The following is a 27,263-nucleotide window of genomic DNA, read 5'->3' as shown; positions in this document are numbered from 1 at the left end:
TCTAGCTAGAATGAAGGAGGAAATGTGGAAGAAGATCAGAGTATGGGAGATAATGATATCCTAAAATTTTCCCCTTTGATCTGAGGGGTTTACAGAAAGGAGATCCCTCAGGGCACATGGTAAGGGTCTTTCTAGAAGGAGACAGTGGGAAGGGAGGGTCTTAGCAAACTTGCTTGGAGGACCAGAATTTAAAACTTTTCACTAAATCAGAGGAAAGTGTCTTTCTCTGCACTTTGTCCTAGCCCACGGCACTGATGTTAATATCCACTTGGCTGCATGATATGGCTTAGATCATTAGGCAGAACAAGAGAAAAATGATCAAGTCTAGCAAACAATGAATGAGAGCAGTGAGTCTCAAAGATTGGGACTAGAGAGGTCCCCTGTCTAGGAAGCAGCCTAGACTGCCCCCAGGGAAACCAGGAGCTAGAGGGGGTCTTCCACAAAAGCCATACCTTCATTATACAATCCAACAAAAACCTCACGGGGTTCTAAGCAGGTTTATTTGGCAACAAGAGGGCACAAAGCTTTGGGGAGAGAGGACAGGCTGCTTTGTGTGTGACTCCATCCAACCACTTTTTTTGAAGATTATTTTTTTTTTAAAGAAGCATAAGTATTTTATTCTTAAACTGTGCCAAACACACTGAGCTGAGTTAAGCCTCAAATTGCTTCTCACCAGTACACAGCTGAGGGACCAGGCCAGCTAAGGGGCAAGGGACATAGGGCAAAACCTTTTGTCAGTACATAGTCTGTTGCCAAGGACGCTCTGAAAGGAACCACTGTCGAGATGGGACCTCTGTCTCATAGTTTTCTTCTCTGGATGCTGCCATTGACTCCAGAGAGAAGAAGTCTGTATCCCACTCAGGTTCTTCACATGTTAGGCTGAAGAGAATCTGCTTGGAGGTCCCCAGTCTGGAAGGAAGAAGGCACAGAGAAGGCAGTTAAGCCTGATCTGGGGTTGCCCTCTGGCACCACAGATACCAAGAAACCTTTGACTTTCATTATTTCCTGGGAATGCAGTGATTATTGGCCAGATGTTAGACTTTTCTACTGATGATACATTGTTGGCATGGAGAGGGGAGTTATAACCATGGGGGAAGGAGAGACTTACTTAGAGCATTCTAGCTGGTCCTCAGGGTGAGGCTGTTCCTTTAAGAGGAAGGAAAAAATGCTGTTGCTTATAAAGATAGCATGCTCTCCAGCGGAAAGATCGCTGGACACAAGAGTCAAAAGCATAGATAAAAATTCAGCTCAAGCTGTGTTTCTGTGGACAAGTAACTTAACTTCCCTGAGTCTTAGTTTCTCCATTTGTACAACAGGATAATACTTACCCAGAATAGCTAAAGAGCTAGCCTTGGAGGCAGTAAGACCTGGGTTCAAGTCTTGTCTCTGACAGATGCTAGCTGTGTGGCATTTAACCTCAGAGCTAGAGGAAGTTCACTGAAACCATAGATACAGATGGAATCTGTGGTTTTACTCATCTAAGGAACTTCTGATTGAGAGACTTTGTATACTTCTAAAATGATAACTTATAGAAAAGTTGTTGATATGTATCAGTGGAGGGAATTTCCACACTGGGGAGTTCCCAATATTGTTGAAATCACAGGTCTAGAATTAAAAAAAGCGAACTCCCATTCCTCACCTCTTAAGCTTGTTGTGAAGAAAATACTCTGAAAAACCATAAAAACAATAGGAATATAAACTATTCTTAGTCATTATCTTAGGGCAGCTAGGTTGCATGGTAGATAGAGCTTTGAACCTGGAGTCAGGAAGATCTGAGTTCAAATACAACCTCAGACACATATTAGCTGTGTGACCCTGGGCAAGTCACTTAACCCTGCTTGCCTCAGTTTCCTCTTCTGCAAAATGAGCTAGAGAAGTAAATGGCAAACCACTCTGGTATCTTTGCCAAGAAAACCCCAAATTGTGTCACAAAGAGTTAGACAGGACTGAACACATCCTTTTCATAAGTACTTACTCTTTTTCACTGGCTTTGGGTTTAAATTTTAGGGTATTGAAAGCACCCTCCACTGCCTTGGGCAAGTAAATGGGATGCCTCTCCAGCCTCCTCTGAGTGCTGATGGTTCTCCTCTCAATGTTCTTCCGAAGATGACTTTCCACTATCCGAATGGTATGAGATGTGATGTCTTCAGAGTGTCTTCGAGGGGCCCGAAGGATCCAGTTGGAGTGCAAGCTGTGTTCCTGGGAGCTGGTGGCCACTGGAAGAAAGGAAGGATTGTCTACAAGACCGCTCTGACCAGGCAAAGGTGAATCACAATGCAGGAACAACAACAAAAAAACACAAACACAGTAAGGAAAGTAGCTGAAAAGTTTAAGATATTTCCTGTTTGAGGGCAAAAATGACTATCTTTATTGGTTAAAAGGGAGTGCTTCTATGGGAGAGAGGGAGAGAGTACGTGGGAAGGTGATAAAGGCGTCAAAAAAGGGTAAAGGATGTCAATTAAATATTTTTTTTAAAATACACAGAGCACACAAATTTAAAAGGGGACAAAAACAGGGTGATTTTGTTGTTGTTCAGTCATATCTGATTCTTCTTGACTCCGTGGGTCACAGCACACTAATACTGTCCATAGGATTTTCTCCACAAAGATATTAGAGTGGTTTGGCATTTCCTTCTCCAGTGGATTAAGGGAATCATAGCTTAAGTGACTTGCCCAGGGCCACACAGCTAGTAAATGTCTGAGGCCATATTTGAGCTCAAGTCTTCCTGATTCCAGGCCCAGAGTTCTATCCACTGAGCCACCTAGCTGCCTGTTAAAACCTAAGTAAACTTGATATATGCTTTTAATAGATAAACTGCATTAACAGAAGTTCATGGTTTCATATACAGTTCTCTTTTTTGTATTTGGAATGTTTGCTAATTATTGTTAAGTTCATAATAAAAAAGATTTTCAATTAAAAAAAACCCCACTGTTATTTTCAGCCTTTGAGAGTTAAAACAGAGGTAGAACTCTCTGAGAAACATCGCCACCAAATTCTAACAAATAACAAACTCCTCTCCAGATGTCAGCTGTAGGAAATCCAGGGGAGGGGCACTGTTTAGGGATGTTTTACAGAACCCAGTGATCAAAATATCCTCCACATTTCCATGAAGGCCAGACCAACATGAGCAACGTCAACAAAAGAGTTTAATTCACTTTGGGCATTGGCTATGCTTCACAAGGATTGTGGAATGATCACACCAAATGCCACAATATCCCTAAATTGGTCTGGATTGAATAAAGACAGGAAAGAAAACACAATTTAATTGGACCACTGTTAATAAATCATATTTCAAAGCTGTTAAAAGGTAAATAGTAATTTTAAACTGAGCTCAATTTACCCTCCCACTTCTTTGAGGAAAAGGCTAATAATATACCCTACTGAGAAAAAATTCCCTCAATCTTTTCTGAGCCTGGGTGGCAGGGAGAGAAAGGTGGGGCAGTAATCCTTTTTAAATCCAAGTGAACCAGAGATTATCTTGAACTTTGTTCAACATAGGCCCATGGAAGGACTATGCTACTAATGACAACAGCAGATGGTGTTGGACCTGGAGACCAAAAGACCTGAGTTCAAATGTGACCATAGACACTTGATAGCTATATACCTTGGGCAAGTCACTTAACTTCTATTTGCCTTGGCTTTCTCAACTGTAAAGAGAGGATAATTATAACACCTTCTTCCCAGGGTTGTGGTGAGGATAAAATGAGATACTTGTAGAGTGTTTATCATAATACCTGGCACATAGTAGGTGCTTAATAACCAGTTAATTTCCTTCCTCCTTTCTGTGAAAACTTTGGTTCATGGGTTGAGTTGTCAGAGGTTTTCTAGTCTAACACTATCATTTAAAAATGAGGAAACTGAGGCTCAGAGAGGCTATGACTTGCTCAAGGTCATACAGGCAGTCAATTGCAGAGCTGGGATTTGAAGTGAGGTCCTTGGATCTCAAATCTTCAAATCCATGTTTCTTTTCCACCATCATATGCTGCATCCCATTAGAGTGGATGAATGATATTGGGCTGTGGAAATGGAGGCAACAGTCATTTAATAAATAAGAATTTATTAAGCACCAACTATATACCAAGAACTGTGCTAAAGATATAGGGAGTAATATGGCAGCAGTGAGAGCAGCACCCCAAAAAACTCCTTTAAAACAAGGTCTGGTTTATTTTTTCTTCTGTATTCATAGCACCTCATACCATGAACATAGCAGGTGCTTACCAAATGCTCAATTGAATGGCGTTGAAAGAAGAAGGGTACATAAGAGCTGGAATGGCAATTGAGAGACTTGGGGTGGGTGGGGCTACCCAGGAGGCACTGTTGAGATTCTCAGAGAGAAGACAGCAACGCAGCCTATGGCCTTGACCAACCTCCATTTCACCACCCACTCTGCGTCCTTTGCTACCCAAAGAATTCCTTTTACAATGTGTTTGGTGCATTTACCATCAAAGTCCACATCTTCATTTGGGGGCTCTGCCGCAGGAGCTCGGGGACATTTCTCTGTCTCCAATTCAGCAATGATGGAATCGAAGAAAGCAATGGCTTCCATGACATCTGCATTGAATCGTGGGGCTTTCTTGGGTGCTATTTTCTGCAATACAACAGTAAGAGATGAGAAGGCACCGATCGGCCACCATCCAAGAAGTTAAGAAACAAGTGTTTGCTGAATTGAATTGTTACCCAACTGAGCAATAATGGTCTCAAACTGAAATAAATAGCGACTCTTCTATTGCAAATTAATGGGATTTCAGGGATGAGTTTCAATAAACATTTGCTGGAGTAAAGGCAGGTATCACAGAAGCACAATTCTACCAACTGAAGAACATTTATATCCCAAGAAGAGAATGAGAAAGACACTCTAGAGCCTAGAGCTAATAATAATAGCCAGCACTTATGTGCAGGCATACTTCATTACATTGCTTTTCAACTTGGTATGTTTTACATATATTGTTGTTTTGGGGGGTTTTGGGGTTGTTGGTGGTGGTGGTAGTTGTTTTTTTTAGAATTAAAGGTTTGTGGCAACCTTGCCTCAACCAAAGTCTATAGACACCGTTTTCCCAGCGGCATGCGCTCACTTTGTGTCTCTGTGTCACATTTTGGTGATTCTCACAATATTTCAAGCTTTTTCATGATGATTATATCTGTTATGGTGATCTCTGATCAGTGATTTTTGATGGTACTGGTGTGATTGTTTTGGGGCACCACAATTCGTGCCCATATAAGACAGCAAACTTGTTTGATAAATGTGTGTATTCTGACTGCTCCTCCAACTGACCATTCTCCCTGTTTCTTCCCATCTCTTCCAGCCTCCCTATTCCAGAGACACAATAATATTGAAAGTAGGCCAATTAATAACCTTGCAATGACCTCTAAGTGTTCAAGTGAAAGGAAGAGTCAATTAATGTGGCAAACTTCATTGTTGTCCTATTTTAAGAAATTGTCACAGTCACCCCAACCTTCAGTAACCACAGCAGCCATCAACATCAAGGCAAGACCTTCTATCCCCAAAAGGTTACAACTCACTGAAGGCACAGGTGACAGCATTTTTTGTTTTGTTTTGTTTTTCAGAGGGCAGTTGGGGTTAAGTAACTTGCCCAAGGATAGTGTGTGTGTGTGTGTGTGTGTGTGTGTGTGTTAAGTGTCTGAGGTCAGATCTGAACTCAGGTCCTCCTGACTGTAAGGCCAGCGCTCTACTCACTGTGCCACCTAGTTGCCCCGACAGTTAACATTTTTGATCAATAAAGTATTTTTATTAAAATAGGTACTTTTTTGGATGTAATACGGTTGCACACTTAAGAGACTACAATATAGTGCAAATACAATTCTTATGTGCACTGGGAAATCAGAAAATTCATGTGAATCGCTTTATTGTGGTGGTCTACAATGGAACCCACAATATGTCTGAGCTATGCCTGTAGGACTTTAAGATTTTCAATATGCTTTACTTATGAAAACTCAACACATTTGAGTCTCAACACATCTTTCTCTGTCCGTGATTTACTAGATCTGCCTAGTAAACAGTCTTAGTTGCTCTGGGGCATTTGGCATATTCCCTCCCCAACAAAGTTTATGCCTTTAAAGTTTATGCCAGTTCTTTAAGGTATACTGTTTTAGGCAGTCCTTGACACATGGCCTCCTAGGCTACTGCCTATAGCTTCTCTTGGGCCTTTTCCCCTTCAGATAACTGTGAACTAGGATGTTGAAAGTTTTCCTTGGTGTATTAAATGACCTCTCAGTCTCCTTAGATTTCTGTGCAGGTTACCATTGTCACTAATAGAAGGAAAGGAATCACTTTGCAAAAAAAAAGTGGCTAGGAGGAAGCATTATAAAGCTAAAGTATGGAAGTTATATGGCATTGGAACTCAATTTGGAGTCAAAAGTTCTGAGTTGGTTATGTAGCTTATTAGCTATGTAAACCCTTGGTCAACTCTCTGAGCCTCAATTTCTACATCTATGAAATAGACATAATACTTGTACTATCTATCTAATGCATTATTGTGAAGGTCAAATAAAGTAATATATGAAAAACGCTTTGTAGGTGATGACATTTCAACATATTTCAGTTGATCTGTGACTTCACTGGTGTGAACAAGCCCTTTACTAGTGAGAACTAGAATCACTCCATTCCTTAGAAGAGGTAGTGTGTTGGGGCAGTTAGGTGGCACAGTGGACAAAGTGCTGAACCTGGAGTCAAAACGACTCATCTTTCTGAGTTCAAATGTGTCCTCAGAAACTTAGGATCTGTGTGATCCTGAGCAAGCCACTTAATACTGTTTGCCTCAGTTTCCTCATCTGTAAAATGAACTGGAGAAGGAAATGACAGACCACTCTGGTATCCTTGCCAAGAAAACCCCAAATGGGGTCATGAAGAGTCAGACATGATTATGTACTAAATGGAATGCTGAACTCAGGGTCAAGAAGATATGAATACAAATCTCACCTATGACATTTGCTAATTGTGTGGTCACCAACAAGTCATTTAACCTCGATAAGTCTCAATTTTCTCATCTGTAAAGGGGCAATAATAGTAGTGCCTACCTTTGGGGTTTGTTGTGAAGTTCAAATGACATAGTATATACAAAAATATGCAGACTTCAAGTGTTGTATAAGTTTCAGCTATTATTATGGACACTATGAGCTGCTGTGCCTGAAAAAGTCATTATCTCATAGGCAACCTCCTAGTGACTAGCCTCTGCAGATTCAATTAAACTTGCCCTCAGACATTAATTCTGACAAATACTCTATAAATTTGAATTTCTATTATTGAATTGGTTGGGGTAACAAAAGAAAGAAAAAGAGAAGAGGCTTTTAATGGCTTTTCAGGAAAGGAGTATACAAATTAGAATACCACCATGGGGGAGTAACATAATTTTAGTTGCTAAGGATAAAAATCACCAATTTCAACAGCTCCTCTCAGTCCTTTTTAGCCTAGCTCTAGAATTGTTTTTCTTGGTAACCAAAGGCATTAGAAGCATTGAAAAGAATCTCCTTTCCCCAGCTCCTTCAAATTTTCATTAAGTGGAGTCCCTGGGATGACTGGAATAGAACCAGCCTAGTGACCCAGAAGTATGATAGGATTTAAAATGAATGTTTAGCCTTAACTTAAAATAAGAAATTAGACTGAGAGAGTTGGAATAACAGCAGGAGGGGAAAAGGAGTTTGGAAAACAAACTCAAATGTCTCAAAGTTTCTCTAGCCAGCTGGCTGGATACAGTTGGCCAGGGCCTGAAATCACAAAAGAACTAAATAGCCTTTGTTGCTATGCAATACAAAAACCATTAGACATCTCCCTTAATGGGGGAAAAGTTCAAGCATCAGTTGGCCATAGACACATTAGAGACATCCAGCAAAGAAGAATGTGAAATAAAGAACAGAAAAGCAGAGGACCCTAATTCAGCAGGGACTATTAGAGGCCACTGGTGGCTTTCTGGTAGGGGGAGCAGAAGCCTCTGAAGTGTGAGTTTCCCTGGCCACATTTCCCTGGCATATGGTTCTTTTCCCACTGGTTGCATGATCACCTGTGGGAGAATATATCCTTCATAGCAAGGGGAAGGGGGAAATCTTCCTTGTAACATACTACTATGCTATTTAATAAAATGTCTTTTGATTTGAGGTGATGTGTCCTCTGGTTTTCTAATAAAAGAAATGTATCAGTGGGGGCTCATGAGGTATAGTTTTGAGTGGTTATTTACCCACTCCCACAAAGGACCTTGAACCTGGGGCAGCCTTCAGGGGACACCAGGTGCTTCATCAATGACAGTTCACAGTTTTATATTGCTTTAGAGTTGACAGAGAATTCATCTCACATCAACCCTGTGAGGTAGGTGGTATTATCTTTATTTAAGTTAAATGACCTAGTCAAAGTTGCCCAGCTAGTAGTGGTAGATGCAAGATTCTAATGATATCTTCTCATTCTTTTTTTTTTATTTGGATTTTTTTAATTTAAAAAAAACTGTAAAAAAAAAGGATGCATGTTTCTCTTTTAAATTAAATAATTTCTAAAATATGAGGACATTTATATAAAAGTCTCCAGTCTTGGGAACAGAATACTTGGGGTGGAGAACCAGGGCCTCTGTATTTACCAGCAGAAGAAAAGAGGTGAGAGAGAGTTGTCTTATTGGCTTGAGCTCTCACTACGACTTGGGGGAAGTGGGTGCAGATTCATAATGGTGCAAACCTGGGTGGGGGTAGGATGGCCTCCTCCTTTAGGCAGGGGCTTGAAGGGGAAACAAGAATAGAAGGGGAATGGGAAGAGTGCAGGCCCAGGGCAGGGGGCTGAGGTTGAGTAGGAGCAGGTGTGTGCCTGAGCAGGGACCGGGGTCTCTGCCAGCTGCGGCTATGCATCAGCAGGGCCTGCAAGGTCTGGCCCATCTGTCCCAGGCCATCAGACAGCAGGTGAAGGTGGGAGATGGTGTCGTGGGCCAAACTCTTGAGCAGAGCCTGCTGCTGCCTTGATGTTCGCAAGATCTGCACCAGAAGCTCCTGCATGTTCTGGAGGAGGCTCACCACCCCAGGGCCTTGCAGTCCTGACACATGGCTGGGCCCTTCTCTAGATCCTTGAGGAACCAGATCTGGTCTGACTGGGACCTCTGGCACCAAAGCTGGAGGCTCTTCTAGAATCTGGGAGGGGGCAGGGAGGGCCTGCTTCTCTTCAGGAGAAGATTCTTTCTTGGCACAAGGTGGCGGTCCTGTTTAAAGGTTTGTGTCAGAGCCTGGCAGGCGATGCTCTCCAGAATCCAGCTGTCCTGCAGCCCTCCCCAGTCTCTTCATAGTACAGCAGTGGGGCGGGGGCTGAAGGGAGGGACCACCTGCCTGGCAGCTGGTCTCCCATTCTGAATGGAAGGCTTGCTTCAGTGCCTTCCACTTGGATCGACACTGCACCACACTTGGACTATAGCCTGATGCCCTGAGCCCTTAGGAGATGGATTGCCATAGGGCCTGATTAGGCCTTGAAGTGGAGGCCATGAGCAATGTGACCTCCCCAGAGTCCTGGATCAGGGTCAGGAGGCAGCTGATCTCCTGCTGGGTCCAGGCCCGGCCCCTGGGCGTCAGTTAGGCTCCTCTCTCCACAATAGGCACCAAGACCCCAGAAAAGGAGAGACTTGGGGGAGGGGGCTGTCACAGATGGCCTGCAGGAGTGTGGGAAGGAGGACCCGTGCCCTCCCTGCAGCAGCAGCCCAACTCTGCTCGTCCTGGCTCCTGCCAAAAGCCCAGCCCCTTTTCTCAGCCTCCCTATCTTTAGGGCGAATGCCAAGCCCAGCCCGTCTTCACACAGAACCCCCCACCCTCTGCACCACCGATCTTCTCATTCTTAATCTAGAATTTTTCCATTGTGCTTCATAACCCCTTAATGTCATGGGAGTTATAGCACATATCTAATAGATAAGCTACGATTAAAGACAGAAATAATAGTGATAATAATAATAATAGCAGATAAAGTTTATATAGTGCTTACTCTGTGCCAAGCACTATGCTAAGCTCTGTACAATTATTATCTCATTTGATTCTCACAACAACCCTGGGAGGCAGGGGATATCATTACCCTGATTTTACAGATGAGGAAACTGAGGCACACAAGGACTAAGTGATCTGCCCAAGGTCACACAGCTACTATCTGAAACTGAATTTGAATCTAGGTCTTCCTGACTCCAAGGCCCAGCTCTCAATTCACTGTGCTCCCTAGCCCAATAATGAATAGATAGACAGATAGACAGACAGACAGATAGATAGACAGACAGACACAGACAGATAGGTAGATAGACAGACAGACAGACACAGAAAGATAGATAGATAGACAGACAGAGATGATAGACAGAGAGAGGATAGACAGACAGACACAGACAGAGATGATAGACAGAGAGAGGATAGATAGACAGACACACAGATAAACAGATAGATAGACAAATAAGATGGAATCAGAATGTGAGGAGACTAAATCATGGGACTGAGGACATAATATAAATAGTTACATCTGAAAAACTAAACAGAGAAAATGGGACATTGACTGAAACATTTATGAATTCAGGTTGACATAAGCAATTACAGATTTAAAATTTTTATTTCATTTGGGAAATGTAGTCTTAAAGCTGAGCAAAAGCAAAATCTGTGGGGTGGCATGATGGGAAATGTGATGATATTTCTGTGTGTGCATGTATTGTATATAAACACACATCCATGTATAAATAGGGGATAAGGACTGGCCTTGTGATTTCCTTGGTATAGAAAACTCTCAGGTGAGGAAACTTTCTGCCAATGCATATTAGCATCTTCTCTGAAATTTCTAGTCTTAAGGAACTGACTAGAGCAATGGTATCAAAATCAAATAGAATAGGCCCATATTGACTTAGAAAATCACAAATTAGCATTATCTATGTTTTATTGTATTTTTATTGGTTTAAAAAAATATTTTCCAATTGCATTTTAATCTGGTTCGTGCACCATTGGGAAGTGTTGGCCTCATGTAAGTACTCAGGCCCTGTGTTTGAAACCTCAGGCATAGAAGTCTGAGAGGTTAAGCCCAGGACCATAAAACTAGTATGTGTCAAAGGCCAGATCTGAACCTAGCTAGGTGACTCAGTACATAGAATTCTGGGCCTGGCATCAGGATGACCAGAGTTCAAATCTGGCCTCAGATACTTACTAGCTGTGTAACCTTGCTTGTCACTTAACCTCCATTTGCCTCAGTTTCCTCATCTGTAAAATGAGCTGGAGAAGGAAATGGCAAACCAGTATCTTTGCCAAGAAAACCCCATGGATAGTATGGTCCATGGAGTCATGAAGAGTCGGACATGACTGAACAACAATGAATTCTCAGCTCCAAGGTTGACTCTGTATGCTCTCTGACATGCTACCCTTCACACATGTGTCCAAATACATGACATTCATATTTCTATGTAACTATTTTAAATAAGTTGACTTTTTTCTTGTATGTTTGTAGAGTATACTCTTGGATTCAGGCCATGAATAGTCCCTTCTTCTTGTCATAAGAAAATAAAGAAAACATCTTGAAACATCTTTCCAGGCATCTAAAGTTCTTTAGGTAAATTGAAACTTGCTTTAAAAGTCTACCCACAATTCCACACAAAAGAAGTCATTTGGACAGATTCCTTCTTCAACCAAGTCATTTCCTAAGCATGTTTCATTGAATCATGAAACAGAAATTACAGTCTTTGGAGACATTTTTATTGGAAAAGGGGAAGGGGGGAGTGAAGCCTTTTAAACACTCCAAGTTTTAAAAGCCAACAGTAACTTTAAGTAGTAAGCTTGTTCAGATCTGCTTTTGCTATATCTGGTATTCAATTATAACTGTGTTTCTGAACTTACATCACAGATTATGGAACTTGAGAGACAGGAGGGGACCTCAAGATGAGGTCTTTAAAAAAGTAATGATTTGCTCAAGGTCATATATCTAATAAGAGGCAGAGCCAAGACTAGGCCTTAGACAAGCTGTGCTGGAGCCAGCTCTAACCTGCCAGTGAGAGCCGGCTGTCAAATTTTCATTGTGAGCATTTACATTTCAGAAATCAGCAAAAACTACAAACAAGAATTTGATTTATTTTTGCATTCATTGCCTTGAGTAGACTTGAGAAAGAGAAAGAAAATAATGTGAATAATGTAGATTAAATTTTAAAATGTGTCATGTGTACATTTCCCCCCCAGAGAGCCGATTGTTAAACATTTGCCAGCACACCCCTGAACCCAAGTCTCCTGATTTTCTGTCTCTGTTCGTTCCTTATTTTTGTTCCAGGCATTTCTTTGTATTAAAAAAAAATAAAGGCTACTTTAATTGCATTGAAATGTTACAGTTGCAGTTAAGAGACAGAGAAATCTATGGAGGATGAAGCAAAGAGAAACATAATCTGAACTACTTTAGGTTGCCCCTACAGAGAAAAGAACTATAAGTCTATAATTTCTTGCAGTGATGGGAAGTCTCTGATAAAGGACAACTCTTAATATATTTTGTTTAAAAAAGATATCTCCATCGAGACAGAGAGATGACACATAGGGTATTGTGGTATCCTGAACCTGGAGTCAAGAAGACCTGAGTTCAAATTCTGCCTCAGACCCTTAATGGCTGTGTGAACCTGGGTAAATGATTTAAACCCTCTCTGACTTGGTCTCCTCCTGCTGTAAATTGAGGATAACAATAGCCCCTACTTCCCAGGTTTCTTGTAATGATTAAATATGGAAATGCATTTTGCAAACCTTAAAGTGCTATATAAATGATAGTTAATATTATTATTAATCTTGCCTCCAGAGTATTCCATTCAGTACCACAGATTCATAATTAGATGCAGCAGTAAGCTTAGAAGCAGGAAGATGTGGATATTAATCCTGCCCTGGACATTTACCATCCTGATCACCCTGGATAAGCTGCCTCACTTCCTTTAGTTTCTTTATCTGTAAGATGGAGATAATAATAGCACCTTCCTCCCTCAGAGGTGGGGCAGTGGATGAAGCTTAGAATCAGAAAGACTTATCTTCCTGAGTTCAAACCTGGCCTCAGACACTTACTATCTGTGTGACCCTGGGCAAGTCACTTAACCCTGTTTGCCTCAGTTTCCTCATTAGTAAAATGACCTGGAGAAGAAAATTGCAAACCACTTGAGTATCTTTGCCAAGAAAACTCCAAATGGGGTCAAAATGACTGAACAGCAAACCCTCAGAAGATTATTATGAGGAAAAAAGCATCCGGCCAACCTTAAAGCACGATATAATTTGTAGCAGTTATTATTGTAGATGTAGAGTTAGAAAAGACTTCAAAAGTGATCTGATCTAACCCCTCATTTCAAAGCTGAGGAAAGTGAGGCCTAGGGAATTCAAATGACTTACCCAAGGTCACACACATAGGAAACCTCAGAGTCTGCGTTTGAACTCAGGTCTCCGGATTCCAGAGCCACAGTTTCACAGAATCTCTGCCTCCTTCATCCAGGTGGTTTGCCAATTAACACTTCTCTTGACCTAGTCTATTAATTTTTTTTGGAGGGGGAATTCAGGGCAATTGGGGATAAGTTCCTTGCCCAAGGTCATACAGCTAGTAGGTCTGAGGCCGAATTTGAACTCAGGTCCTCCTGATTCCAGGACCCATGCTCTCTTCACTGTGCCACCTAGCTGTCCTGGACTACTCATTGTTAAATGACCAGAAAGCAGATTTTGGAACTAGACTCAGAGCAGTCTGAACAATTTGTCTCATTTCAGCAAGACCTGGCATTTGGATGCTTGAAGAAAACAAGTATTGATCTCTTACCTTTCAAAGACTTAAAAGAAAACCAAAAGGAAAAACAGCTTGGCCTTGTGGACCATTCACACTGTTGGGCAGAAGCCAACTTTAGGTAATGTTGCTACTGTTGTTTCTGTGGATTCTTGTGGGCCTCTTATAAATCATCTGGAACTGTCCCTGGGGAGGTATCTTTGTGTGTAAACTCTTAACTAAATAAATCACTGTCGGGCCATTGTCCTATCTTCACATCTCAGCGGGGGCTTATGGCCTATATTGCTAGCATCCTCTGTGCTCTCAAAAGTTTGCCAGCCTAGTCTCAAAGCTGCAGCCCAGTATTACTCCAAACATGGGAACATTTTACTGGCTTCCAAAACTCATTAGCTCTGAAGCTGCAGGCTTCAGGAGATCTCAGGAGAAGCTTCAGGCTTCTCCTTCCCTCGCACTGTGTACCTGGTACTGTTCCAGCCACACCTGGAAGCTTAGACAAGTAAACTCATGTGCTGACCTAGAACAGACTGCTCTTCTGGGTGCATTTCAGAAGCCTCTGGTGGGCTATCAATCCCTTTATCATAATAAAACTTATTTCTGTTGGAAGTGCATTTGAATCCTGATTGTGACTGAAAAGTGAAAAATGGCCAATCATACATCATTAACTAAACATTATTTATGCCTGACCGATCTGCATACTGAGAGACTGAGACTCCATTACTCAGAGATCAGTCCTTCCCACAGAAAGATCTCCTCTCATAAGTTGGTCATCTTTTCTACCCCCATTGACCAGACACATTGAGTCCCACCAATTTTTTAGTCATTGAAAGTACAGCATTTGTAGCAGGATCCCTCCCTCCATTCCCCCAGCACAAGAGGCACTGGGTGGCATTGTGGATACAGTTGGACATGAATGCAAGAAGGCTTGAGTTGGAACCTGCTTTAGATACTTATTAGGTTGTAACCCTGTTCAAGTTGCTTTGAAATCTTCTTGAAATCTCAGTTTCCCCACCTCCAAAGTGGGAATAATCATACCTGTCACACTAGCTTCTCAAATTGATCATGAGGTTCAGATGGGATAATACATGGAAAACATGTATTTACATGGAATTGCATGGGATAATTATGGAATTATAAATGGAATTACATGGGATAATACATGGGAAACTGTAAAGTTTAAAGCACTGTATAAATACTGGTTGTTATTAACATAATAAGGCAGCTGTGGTGCAGAAAGATGACCGCCGGATTTGGGAGTCAGGGGACTTAGGATGAATCTTGAGTCTGTTGTTTATTAGCTTTGGGGCTACAAGCAAAACCACTTCCCCTCTCTGGGACTCAGTTTCCTCATTTGTAAAATGATGGCAGCGGATTAAATGTTCTCTAAGGATCCTTCTAGCTATAAATCCCATAATTATAATAGCTTTAAAGTTTTAAAAAGCACTTCCCATATATAATCTTAGGGGATACTTGAGTTCAAATCCAACCTCAGACCCCAGCTGTGTGACTCTGGGCAAGTCACTTAACCCTGTTTGCCTCAGTTTCCCCATTTGTAAAATGAACTGGAGGAGAACATGGCAAACCACTCTAGCATCCTTGCCAAGAAAATCCCAAATGGGTTCACAAAGAGTCAGACATTACTGAAAAACTACTGAATGACAACCATAAAAATGTGTGTATACATATACATACATACATATATACACATATCTATATCTATATATATGTAAAGAGAGAGAGAGTCATATGAGTTTCAAAAGAATCCTGTGAGGGGGTACTGTGGATATATTGTTTCCATTTTGCAGAGTTGAAATGACTTGCCTAAGGTCATATGGTTGATATTTACTGGAGATGGGATTTGAATTCAGGTCTTCCAGATCCTTATATTTCTCTTTCCTGACCATCCCTAATCTTACTTCAGTGCAGGCCATTCCCTCCCAAGCTATACTTCTGCATGTGTCCTAGTTACCTTCATTCTGTTTGCTTCTGGCAACTTCTCCAGGCTTCCCCAGGGATTTGAACTCTGTTCCTATCTCCTATAGCATACTTTTTTTTAATGAGCAATGGGGGTTAAGTAACTTGCTCAAGGTTACACGGCCAGTCATTTCTGGGTGTGGTGCTAAGTGTCGGAGCCCGGATTCGATCCCCAGGTCATCCCGACACTGGAGCCGGTGCTCTTACTCTCTGAGCCACCTGGCTGCCCCTTCCTATGGCATTCTTAATGACTTTATTTCCCTTCCTTTCCCAATCTGTTTTTATCTGAAATAACTCACATTTACATAGTCTGACATACTCATAAACACTTTCCCTACAAAAACCTAGTGGGATAGTTTATTATTATCATTATTATTATTATTAGGCTCAGAAGGCCTAAGTGACTTCCCAGTGGTCACATAGCTAGTAAGTGCCAGAGATGAGATTTGAACCTGTTTCTGCCTCCCAAGTCTAATGTTCTTTCAGCCACATATACCTGCTTTTCAGACTTTCAATTCATTATCCAGTTCAGCGACAAAATGTCAAACCAGAGCATTATGTTATTCAAGGTACATGCCCTTTCATCTTCAAGACAGTAACTCTAGGTGGTGGCCTTTAAGCTTTCCAAGGCTCACCCAGCTGGCTGGATTCAAAGCCGAACCCCTGCAATCATGACCATGACAACTAAAATAGATTTTGCTTGACCATACTTCTTTGTTACAAGGGTTTCATATATAGGGGCGGAGAATAGGTGAATAATAAAGGAGTTGTGATCATAATGCAATAAAGGAACACTATAAAGAAGATATAATTGACACATTTTAAAGATACCCAGGAGACCAGAGAGGAGTTTTGGGGAGATGAAACACATATAGGCAGAGCAAGGTTGGAAGTACCATGTAACATTTAGTATATATTAAAAGGAACAAACTATATGTTGTGGATTTGTGTTTTCTTACGTAATTGCTATTTTCTAGACTTCTTTGTGTGTGGAAATGTTCGTGTTTGTTGGTGAATTTCTAATTCATAATAAAAACTATTTAAAAGGAAAATAAAAAGCTGAACCCTGGATATTTACTGTCTTTATGGGGACAGTTCATTTGCTTCCAAAGTTGGCTGACCTTGAAGGATGGAATGAATGAATAGTCTCTTCCTTGTGATATGTCCTAGATTGGTGACTGTGAAGCTTTTCACCCCACACCCAGCCCCTCTTCCAGCCCCTCCTCTGTACCTCTACACCCATTGATCTTAGGATTCCTCCTAACTTACATCAGATTCCCATCAAAGGAAAGTGTAGCAGGGTTTACATACTGCCAAGAAAAGTGGGGAGAAAGGAATGCTTTGTGTCTGTTTTATTATTGGGATAAAGGAGAATGTTTGTAGGGGAAGGAGACAATAGTGAAGTGATAATGAAGGAGAAGGTGAGGGAGAGATGGGAACCAAGAGCAGAGGTTCATGGATTTAGAGGTGAAGGGCCTCAGAGGTAGAAGTCTGCTGACTTGTCCTAATGCAATGTTTATAATGTGGGGTGTCCCAAAGGTCTTAGTGCAGGTTTACTAGTTTTAAACTATTAGTTTTAAGTTAACTCTAATAAAATGAAAACTTAGATTTATCTGTTAATTTATTTTAGTGCAGTTTTAAGCTATTACAAGCTGTATGTAGCCTAGGAAACTCCTAGAATCAAGGTCCTTGGATGCAATGGCTGGAAAAATAAAAATGGAGGGGCAGCTAGGTGGTGCAGTGGATAGAGAACTGGACCTGGAGGCAGGAGGACCTGAGTTCAAATCCTGTCTGTGTGACCCTGAGCAAGTCACTTAACCCCAGTTGCCTCAAGGGAAAAAAGGGAAAGGGGATGCCTATGAGCAGGCCCTTGGTCAAGGCAAGACCTGAAGACTTTTAGTTCAACCCTCTTGTTTTATAGATAAAGAAACTAAAGTTTAAACTTTTTTGCTTAATGGGCAGGAGACTTTCCCACACAGTTAGCAAGTATCAGAGGTGGGATTTAAACCCATTTAAACTATATGTCTGTCCACTTTGCTGCACTCTCAGTGATTACAACACACTTAATCAAAATAATTAGATGACACTGTGGATAGAGCTCTGGGATGGGAGTCAAGAAGACTTGAGTTCAAATTCAGCCTCAGATACAGATACTTAGATAGCTGTGTGACCTTGGACAAGTCACTTAACAATCGTCTGCCTCAGTTTCTTCTATTGCAAAATGGGGATAATAATAGTACCTACCTCCCACATTCAATGTGAGGATCTTAAATGAGATCATATTTTAAATATTATAAATTTATGTTTAACACGTAATATATAATATTATAAATAAGTAATTTACTAAGTAAATTTACATAGTACTTGACACATAGTAGGTGACATGTAAAAACTAGCTATTATTATTAATATTATTAAGGCCTGGGAAGGATGCTTCATGCATATATAGTGTTCCTGTATTGGAACACATTGGAAACTTTACAGCCCTGAATTCTATGGTCCCCTGTGACTCCTTAGTTAAAAGACTATTCTCTTCTATGCCATTTATTTTCTAGATCTTGTCACCTTCTGGGAGGAATCCAAGCCCTTAGGATGTGTGTGTGTGTGTGAGTGCATGTGCGTGTATTTGTCATTTTCTATAAGGTGGAAGAAAGATTGTCCTGTACTTGATGAATATATATAATATATATATTTTTTTCTTTTCAGTCTGAATGTTTGTATGAGATCTGGGGAATTTTTATGGCTGTATCTCTGGGAACCCAGACATGAGTTATATCCAACCTATGTTAGGCAAAGAGAGGCATGATTTGAGTGGTTATCCTCTGAGATTGGACATATGAGCCCAGCGTTTTAGCATTCCAGTAAACAGGTGATATACAAATAAAGGAACTCAAGCACATAAAGAGAAGAAAATTTGCCCAAGATCAAACAGCCTGTAAAAGGCAGGAGACTGAACCACATAAACCCAGGGCTTGGCGTTTTGGTCCACAGATCGCGTAACAAAGGAACTGAAGCACGGAAAGCTCCTTTTGGCTAACCTAAGATCAGATGGCCGCTAAGGGCTATGATGAAAACAGGCCTTCCAATGCCTCCCTCAGGACTCCTTTCACTCTATAATAGTATCTCTCTTATACAGAGGTTGTCGAGGTACTTCAGTAACTAAACTCCTTTAGATGGATGAGGTCCAAAGCAAGCTTCAGCTATATTGAATTCACCATTAGAACCAATGCTGATATGGGGAGTTTCCAGTGTCCATCCAAAACATTGCTGCTCCATCAATCTTGCCTTTTCTCTTGGGCACTTTCCCCCTCTTCTCTGGATTGCTGCCATGGGTTTATCTCTTCACTCAACCCAGAAGCCCGCACTCCCTCAGAGAGCTTGTTAGTGTCATGCCGAGCAAAAGGACAGTGTTCCATGACGCAGCGGCTCTTTTGTGCAAGCCTACAGGCGGCTCTAAATAGAACAGGCCTTTTCTTCTGCCATATCACATTTCAGGCCCTTGTCCAATCTGCTGTTCACACTCAGCCTTCAGCGCTTTTCAGAATTGCCCCTTTCAGGCTTTCACCCCCCTCTACAGGTCTGCATGTCAAATTACCTTCTTTCACACATAATGTGCAGCTTTCCAAACTGAAGCCCACTGGGTTTCCTGCCCAGATTTCTAACCTCTCTAGGACTCTTTGGATCCTCTTCCTAAGCTTGCTCTCAGAACTCTGAGCTATTCCTTTCTCCAAGGAATTTGGAAAACTATAGTCAGGTTCCAGAGAGGGCCATCTGATGCCCCTCCAGGATGAGAGATGCGGAGCAGCAAGAGATTGTAGAGGCGATCTGATGCAACCAACTGCCTTATTTTACAGATAAGAAGACTGAGGCCCAAAGCTCAAGTGACCTGCTAACATATGGCTATTAGGTGGCAGAGACTGAATTCAACTTAGACCTCTAATTCTAGTCTTGAGCTCTTCCTGCTACCACACTCTGCATTGCATGGAGTACTTGGAAAAGGCTCATTGTGGTTCTGTGTGTTCTGAGACTCCTTAAATTCTATCTCCTTACTTACCTGGTAAGACTATACATACATACATCTATACACACAGACACACAACACACATACGTGTGTGTTTCTATGTAAATGTGTATATATGTGTGTGTATATAGTCTGTATATACACACATATATAAATATGTTGTATATGTATGTATACCCATGCTATTTCTTTTTTTTTGAGGCAATCGGGGTTAAGTGACTTGCTCAGGGTCACACAGCTAGTACGTGTCAAGTGTCTGAGGCTAGAATTGAACCCAGGTTCTGCTGACTCCAGGGTCAGTGCTCTATCCACTGAACTACCCAGCTGTTGCCATGTTCTTTGTTTTCATGTTTTATTCATAATTTACAAATTGTCTTTCATAGAAAATCACTGAGTCAAATTAAAAAGATATGGATTCAAGCTCTGCTTCTCTCTCTGTAATAGCTGACCCTGGGCAAGTCAAATTAACCTTTAAATGCCTCCTCAAGGGAACTTTTTTCAGCTTTTTTTTTAGAGGGCAATTGGGGTTAAGTGACTTGCCCAAGGTCACATGGCTAGTTTTTGTGTTAAGTGTCTGAGGCTACATTTGAACTCAGGTCTTCCTGACTCCAGGGCCAGTGCTCTATTCACTGTGCCACCTAGCTGCCCCCCCCCCCAGGGAACTTTTAAGAAAACAAGTTACTGATAAATTGATGAGTCACATCAGTGGAGGGAACTTCCACACCAAGAATTCTATATACCAATAAACTCATAGATATAGACCAAAAAAGAAACACACACACATATATACATACATATATATTCATACGTATATGTATGTATATGTGTGTATCTACTATCCACATATATACCATTTCGTATACTATATATGGTATATATCATATATGGTATATAAGGGGCAACTAGATGGTGCAGTGGATAGAATGCTAGGCCTGGAGTCCAGAAGATCCTGGGCAAGTCCCTTAACCCTGTTTGCCTCAGCTCCTCATCTGTAAAATGAGCTGGAGAAGGAAATGGTAAACAAATATAGTATCTTTGCCAAGAAAACCTCAAATGAGGTCACTAAGAGTCAGACACAACTTAAATGACTGAACAAAAACATGCTGTATATACTATATATGACACTATATTGTAAAATATTGAAAGTATATTGTATTATACATGTATATACAGATAAACTATGAGTGTGTGTGAGTGTATATGTACATATATATCTACATATGATATAGAAGACTACATGGCATATACATATATACTACAGATTATATGTGTATATGGATATATATACTATATAGTAAACTACATTGTATATACAGCTATAGTATGTATGCAAATACATATATACTATACATGTATGTATGTATATACATACATGTGTGTATCTATACATATATGTTTATGAAATTTGGAGAAACAAAAAATTAGCAGGCTTAATCCAGGAGATATTATAATCTTCATGACTAGAAGAAAAACTCACAGTGATAAAATCAAGAATTTGTTAAATATTCAAGTGTATATACAGGATGTCCCAAAAGTATTAGTGCAGTTTAAACCTTTAATACCTTAAAACTACACTAGGGTTTTTGGGAGACCCTATATGTGTGTGTATATATATTCCCCATCAGAGTGGTGACTAGGTGGTTCTGAAAGACCTGGTTGGGAATCCATTGTAACTTTAAAATATATTCCAGTCATCAAATCAACAAATGCCAGATATTATAAACTTAAATATAAGGACTGTGAAGAGTCAGAAATAGAAAATTAATCAAAATTGGGTAGAAATAATCAAGGAATGCTTTCTGGAAAAGATGAATTTTGAAAGAAGTCACGAATTGGTGGACAGAAGGCTGCTTGTCACATACCTCCCAGGGCAAAGGAAAGAGAAAAGAAACCAAAAAAACCCTTTTTATCCTCTCACCAATTCAACCAGATTTTTTCCTAGATAAAAGGGAGATGATGTCAACCACCAATGCTGTAATTTGGCTCCCCAAAAGCAAAAATAAAGGGAAGGAAGTGGGACAATAGTGTAACTGTTGGAATGACCACGAGGTAAATGCCAATGATTCTGTTGTGTATTCCATGGGTAAGTGGAGTGACCTCCCTACAAAACCCACAGTGTCCACCTCTATTCTTTGCATGGAGTAGACTTTGAGAAAAAAAAAGTGCTTATTGACTAACTCAATCACATGCAAGAAAGGCAAAGAATGGGATTGTACTGGGTGACCAGTTCAGGTTTAAAGAGTCTGGAGCAAAACATTTATGGCAGCACTTCCTATGATAGTAAAGAAATAGTACTAAAGTGGGTACCCACTGATTGTGGGAATGGCTAAAAATTTGTGATACATGAATGGATTGAAATATTATAGCACCAGAAGGAATGACAAATATGAGAAATTCCAAGATATGGGAAAACCTGTATGAACTGATGTAGAGTGAAGTTAACAGAACCTAGAAAATGACATATCCAATGATAACAATAAGGTAAAGATAAAGAGAAATAAAATTAAGATGAGTCCTATGTAATTATGATGATCCATCTCATTCCCAGAGAAGAGACAGGAAAGAGTATCCCTCTCTTTCCTTGAAGAGGAGTGTTTGATATCATATATGATGTCACCTGAGTTGGTTTTCCTTAACTTATTTTTCTTTGGGTTGCTGGTGGGTGGTTGGGGAAAGGAATGTTTAGAAGTTACCATAATATAAAAGCAAAAGAACATTAATACTCTAATCCATCAATAAGCTGGATGAAGCCTTTTTATTCTTCATTTTGCATACACAACATGTGTGACCCAGGGCAGATGGTCACTTGGTCTGTATCATTTAAAGTACTAGATCTAAAGAAAACTATAAAATAAATTTTATCTCAAGTTCTCATTTAGCTCCTCCCCCTGCCTTTTAAAAATTTAAGTCCTTTGTGGTAATTCCTACCTCCATTTTTTCAAGGGGTAAATGCCCTCATAAATGACCCTCAGATATTTTAAATGACGTCCACCTCTAGACAAGTACAGTTAGGTGGAAAAACGTATAGAACATGGGGCATGGAGTTAGAGAGTCCTAAATTTAAATTCAGCCTTAGACACTTACTAGCTATGTGATCCCAAGAAAGTCACTTTACCTGTTTACCTCAGTTTCTTCAACTGGAAAATGAAGATAATAGCACCTATCTCCCAGGGTTGTTTTGAAGATCAAATGATATATCTATAATAGCTCTTAGCAAAGTGCCTGGCACATATTTGATGACTAATAAATACTTACTTCCTCCCTCCCTCCTTCCCTTCCTTCCTTCCTTCCTTCCTTCCTTCTTTCCCTTTCCTTTCTCCCTTCCTTTCTTCCTTCTTATTTTAGAACTGTCTTAATTCATACCCTATTGATCCTAAGGTCCATTTTCTCAGGGAACCTGAAAGTTTGATAAATTAATTAGAGTTAAGCTTTTAGAAATTCATTAATGAATTATTACTTCCAGATGATTTTTACAGGTGACTTTACACTAAAAACAGCTCTTCCTCAAGCTCTAAAGCTCCTTCTCCATCTTTGGCATCTGTACATTCTCAAAGGTCATCATTGCCTTTGCCTAGAAAGGATTCTTTGCTCATCTCCATTATTAAGAACACTTGTCTTCCTTCCAGATTCAGCTTGAGTGTTAAGATAACTTTTTATTATACATATATGTGTGCAAGCCACATACCCTAAGTAGACTATAAGCTTTTTGAGGGCAAGAAACGTTTCATTTTTTGCCTTTTTAATCTATACTACGTAGTCCACTGCTCAGCACATAGTAATTACTTAATAAATATTTGCTAAATTGAATAAAATTGAACCCCTACAAGCCCCCTATCTTCAGCCAGGGGCAGAAAACTAAAACAGCAGTATTTTACATGCCATGGACTGAATTGTTCATAAATGTCCATTCATTTACAAATTACCAGCCTCTTTACAAAATATACAGGTGCCTATTTTCTAGAACCACTACGTTATCATTCTCCCTGCAACACTGAAGAATGGCAGTGTCAAATGTTTCTTCAAGAGAATCATTAATATACTCTTGTATCTTCTACAATGTGCTTATCATGTACCATTTTGTATTGTAATTACTTGTATATATTGACTGTAAGCTCCATGAGGGAAAGGATTGCATCTTAATTGAGTTTTTTACCTCACAGTTCACTCTTAATAAATATTTTAGCTAAATAGGTGTTGAATCTGAGACAGGCAGGTAAATTCCTTCTCAGAACCTGTGACCTTGATTTTCCCACTCTGGAGCCCTTTCTAAAGTTCTTATAGACCCAGCACCTCAGGCCATTGACAGTTTCTCCATAGAACCCCAATGACCAGAGCCTACCAATGAATCTTGAAAAGAACACGGGACTCTCAGAGATGAGCTTTTTCAGTTATAGAATAATGCACTCAACTGAATTAATCCCAATTCAATACTTATTGACCCCCTACCATTTGCAAAGGTCTAAGCTTGCCATGATGTATGACATAAGTAAGATGAGTAAGATAGGGTCCCCACACCAAAGAGCTTGCAATCTAGAAAAGAAAATGAGACAAGTAGCTACTTCTAAGCAGTTAACATAATTCAATTCAACAAATAGTTATTAAACACCCACTACTACATGCAAGACATTATGTTACATACTAGGGACACAAAAATAAAAAATGGCATCTTTCCTGACCTCAGGTGCCCACAATCTAAAAAGGAACTGCAAGGAAGATCATGGCACACAAACTGTCTTCTCTGCGGTCTTTGGCCCCTAACAACTGCTTCCCAACAGATAACTGACATGTAGGGAAGTGAGATCATTTCTGAAGGATTTCCCAAGTTTTTATATAAGCTTTGCTCCACTCCCCAGATGTTTCTGTAAACTCTATTCCATACATGTACCATGGCCCCTACTCCTAATCTACCTGTTTCCCTTCAGAGGGACAGGAGGAGTAAGAGAATAAGAGGAAGGGGATTCACTCTCCACAAGATATTGATATTTGTCATCGATGACAATACCAACAAATTCTTTCTGGAAGAGAGATCATTGGATCATGTAGTGCAAGAGCCATAATAGGCCTTAGAGTCCATATAGCCCAACCTCCTCGCTTTACAGAGGAGGAAACTGAAGTCAATGTAATTGTGCAAATTTCCCAACGTCACAAAGTTAGCATCAGAGGTTAGATTTAAACCCAGGTCCTCTGACTCCAAAGTAGGTTCTTTCCATTGTGGTATGGTACATCTAGAATGGTATAGCAAGCATGACACCCCGGGAGGATACTGTAAATCATTTTTCCTTTTCTTATACAAGTGCCAAGGGACCTACTGGCCTATTTTCAGAGTGTTCAAATCATTCTTTGAACTTCTCATCTTTGGAACTTAAAACAGACAGTTTAAATTAGTCAGACTGACCCACAACACCTGAGATTTGGCAGTCAGTCAATTAATCATTCAACATTCATTAAGTATGCACGACACTGCAAAGAGTTATAGACAATGTAGAAAATACAAGACCTGCAGCAGAGTGGTTTATTGCCTAATCACTAGGGTAAAGAGAAGTGAAAATACAAAAGAACACACAATAATAGAGATTCAAACCCATGAACGTGATTGGTTTCAGGACTGCAATGCTGAACATATGAGTAATGAAAGAAGGGATGTAATAGAAGTCATGTGATCTAGTTTCCTTTTAGTCTCCACATCTTTATAAAATAGAGATCATAAACCTGCTTTACTTACCAGGCCTTTTGTAAGGGCAAAGTGAAACAAGGTTTATGAAGGCCATCTTTAAAAATACAGAATGTTGGATAAATTCAAGGCATTCCAATAATTATAGGTATCTCCCAAATTTGAACTCTCTGTTCTATATACTGAGTTGGATTTTATGTGAGTCACTGTGTCTGTATACGTGGAAATGCCCTCAAAACATCTGGATTAAAGAGGAGGTCTGAAGTTAACTCTCTGGCTTGGTTTTTATCGCATAAATTTGGATCCCTGGAAATATCTGATTTCATCTTATTTTTTTCTTTTCATCTGAATGTCAGATATTGTGTAGATAGAGTTATCTGTTTCTGCTTCTCTGGTATTAAAAAATAAAGGTGAGGGGGCAGCTAGGTGGCACAGTGAGTAAAGTGCCGGCCCCAGAGTCAGGAGGACCTGAGTTCAGATCTGGCCTCAGACACACAAAAAACTAGCCATGTCACCTTGGGCAAGTTACTTAGCCCCAGTTGCCCTCCAAAAGGCAAATAAATAAATAAGGATGAGTCTAGCCCTCATTCCTCTTGTTGGGAAAAAGAAAGGAAGCAGTCTAAGGAATAATTGGCAAGTATTTAGAAATCAAATAAGTAAATAAACTGATCAGTGAAAGAGAGAAAATGGACAGTGCTCAGAGAAAAATATGCCAGATGATCTGAAAGAATCTTATCTATTTACCATGATATAATTGTGCCTACCTTATGTTCCTTAAGAGGTAACGGGCCAAAAGGTTTTTTTCCTCCCTTGGAAGATTTGGACGAAGTTGAAGAAATTCCATGGGTGCGACTGGCCTTCAATTCATTTAGGCTGTTGAGATATTTTTTCCTCAAGGCTAACAGGTCCTGTAGATACTGCAAGCAATCCTGAGTCCGGGAGTAGGTCCATGCATGATCCTCTTCATTCTGCTGGTAATACATGCTGGTGTCGATGCTGGTGGTGCTTTTGTATTTTTTTAAGGACTCACTGAATTTCTCCCCATTGCCTCCTACAACATACACAGAGCTACTACGGATCAGCCTTACAGTTGGGCTGGTTCCATCATAGTAAGGGCTTTCATCAGTCAGGGACTTTCTCTGGGTATTGGACTGAAAGATAGAATGAATCTTTCTAAACATGGTGTGCTACTTCCCTCTCTTGGTGACTCCTAGATGTCTCCCCTTCAGCCACTTGATTTAAATTGAGGCAAGGCGATCTGCTTCCATACTCCTTTCCTTTTTACTAGAAGGTGGGAAGCCTCATGAGTCTCAGCATATGAAAACTCTGTCAGGCAGTTGGCTGGAGCATGTGTCAGATATGAAACATTTCTGTTTAATAACTAATAACAGTATAAACAATCTGAAAGCATAAAATAGTGCCCAATAAGTGTCAAAGAAGAACTAAGCATTTTTTGAGTTTTCAAAGAGGTATTAGTGTAAATATCTTCCTGTTATCTTCCATCACAAGGGGCCCTAGTCAGATAATTGTAGCCAGAGACTTCATTTCCGCTCCACTGTTCCCTTTCATTTCAGCCACTGTAATATATTGAGTACGTTGCCTGGATCAATTTTATTTCAGCTTTACAGAGCTGAGTGTTCTGTGCTGACCATGGTCCTGAAGAAGTAATTCTTGGGTCCAAAATGAAATCCAGTTACATAGGGATTATAGACAGCACTAAGACAGATCATAAGGAGACTACCTGTTCAGTGTATAAGCCATTCCACTAAGCTAGTATTGTGAGGGTTGTCATATGTAGCTCTTAGCTGCTGTTGATAAGTCCCCCACTCTGAGCAACCATTGGACTGTCTTTAGAAGAGACTTGGTCATGTGCTACGGTAACCAAGAGATGG

General features: G+C 40.4%; 1 protein-coding gene across 1 annotated transcript; it reads right to left on the bottom strand.

The window, feature by feature from the left end:
* On the bottom strand, nucleotides 1-26,645 carry CUNH13orf42 (chromosome unknown C13orf42 homolog). The gene is made up of 4 exons (XM_069063595.1): nucleotides 26,136-26,645; nucleotides 4,441-4,588; nucleotides 1,976-2,216; nucleotides 1-909 (listed from the first exon to the last, which is right to left on the bottom strand). The coding sequence occupies exons 1-4, from the start codon at nucleotides 26,550-26,552 to the stop codon at nucleotides 735-737; spliced, it is 981 nt and encodes a 326-aa protein (XP_068919696.1). The 5' UTR covers nucleotides 26,553-26,645; the 3' UTR covers nucleotides 1-734.
* Between the last annotated feature and the right edge of the window lie 618 nt (nucleotides 26,646-27,263).

Source organism: Petaurus breviceps, unplaced genomic scaffold (genome assembly GCF_028583685.1).
Source record: "Petaurus breviceps papuanus isolate PSGF00001 unplaced genomic scaffold, PetGlider_PUasm1.0 90594, whole genome shotgun sequence".
Lineage (NCBI taxonomy): Eukaryota > Metazoa > Chordata > Mammalia > Diprotodontia > Petauridae > Petaurus > Petaurus breviceps.
This window is presented reverse-complemented; position numbering and strand designations above follow the sequence as displayed.

What these genes read in the sequence shown, in the direction of transcription:
- CUNH13orf42 (XM_069063595.1), bottom strand. Translation starts at nt 26,552, where the DNA reads ATGTTTAGAAAGATTCATTCTATCTTTCAGTCCAATACCCAGAGAAAG. An exon ending in TGAAGATGTGGACTTTGATG is followed by an intron (nt 2,217 to 4,440) that starts GTAAATGCACCA and finishes CCTTTCTTCCAG; the next exon opens with TGGCCACCAGCTCCCAGGAA. An exon ending in CCCAAAGCCAGTGAAAAAGA is followed by an intron (nt 910 to 1,975) that starts GTAAGTACTTAT and finishes TCTTCCTTCCAG; the next exon opens with ACTGGGGACCTCCAAGCAGA.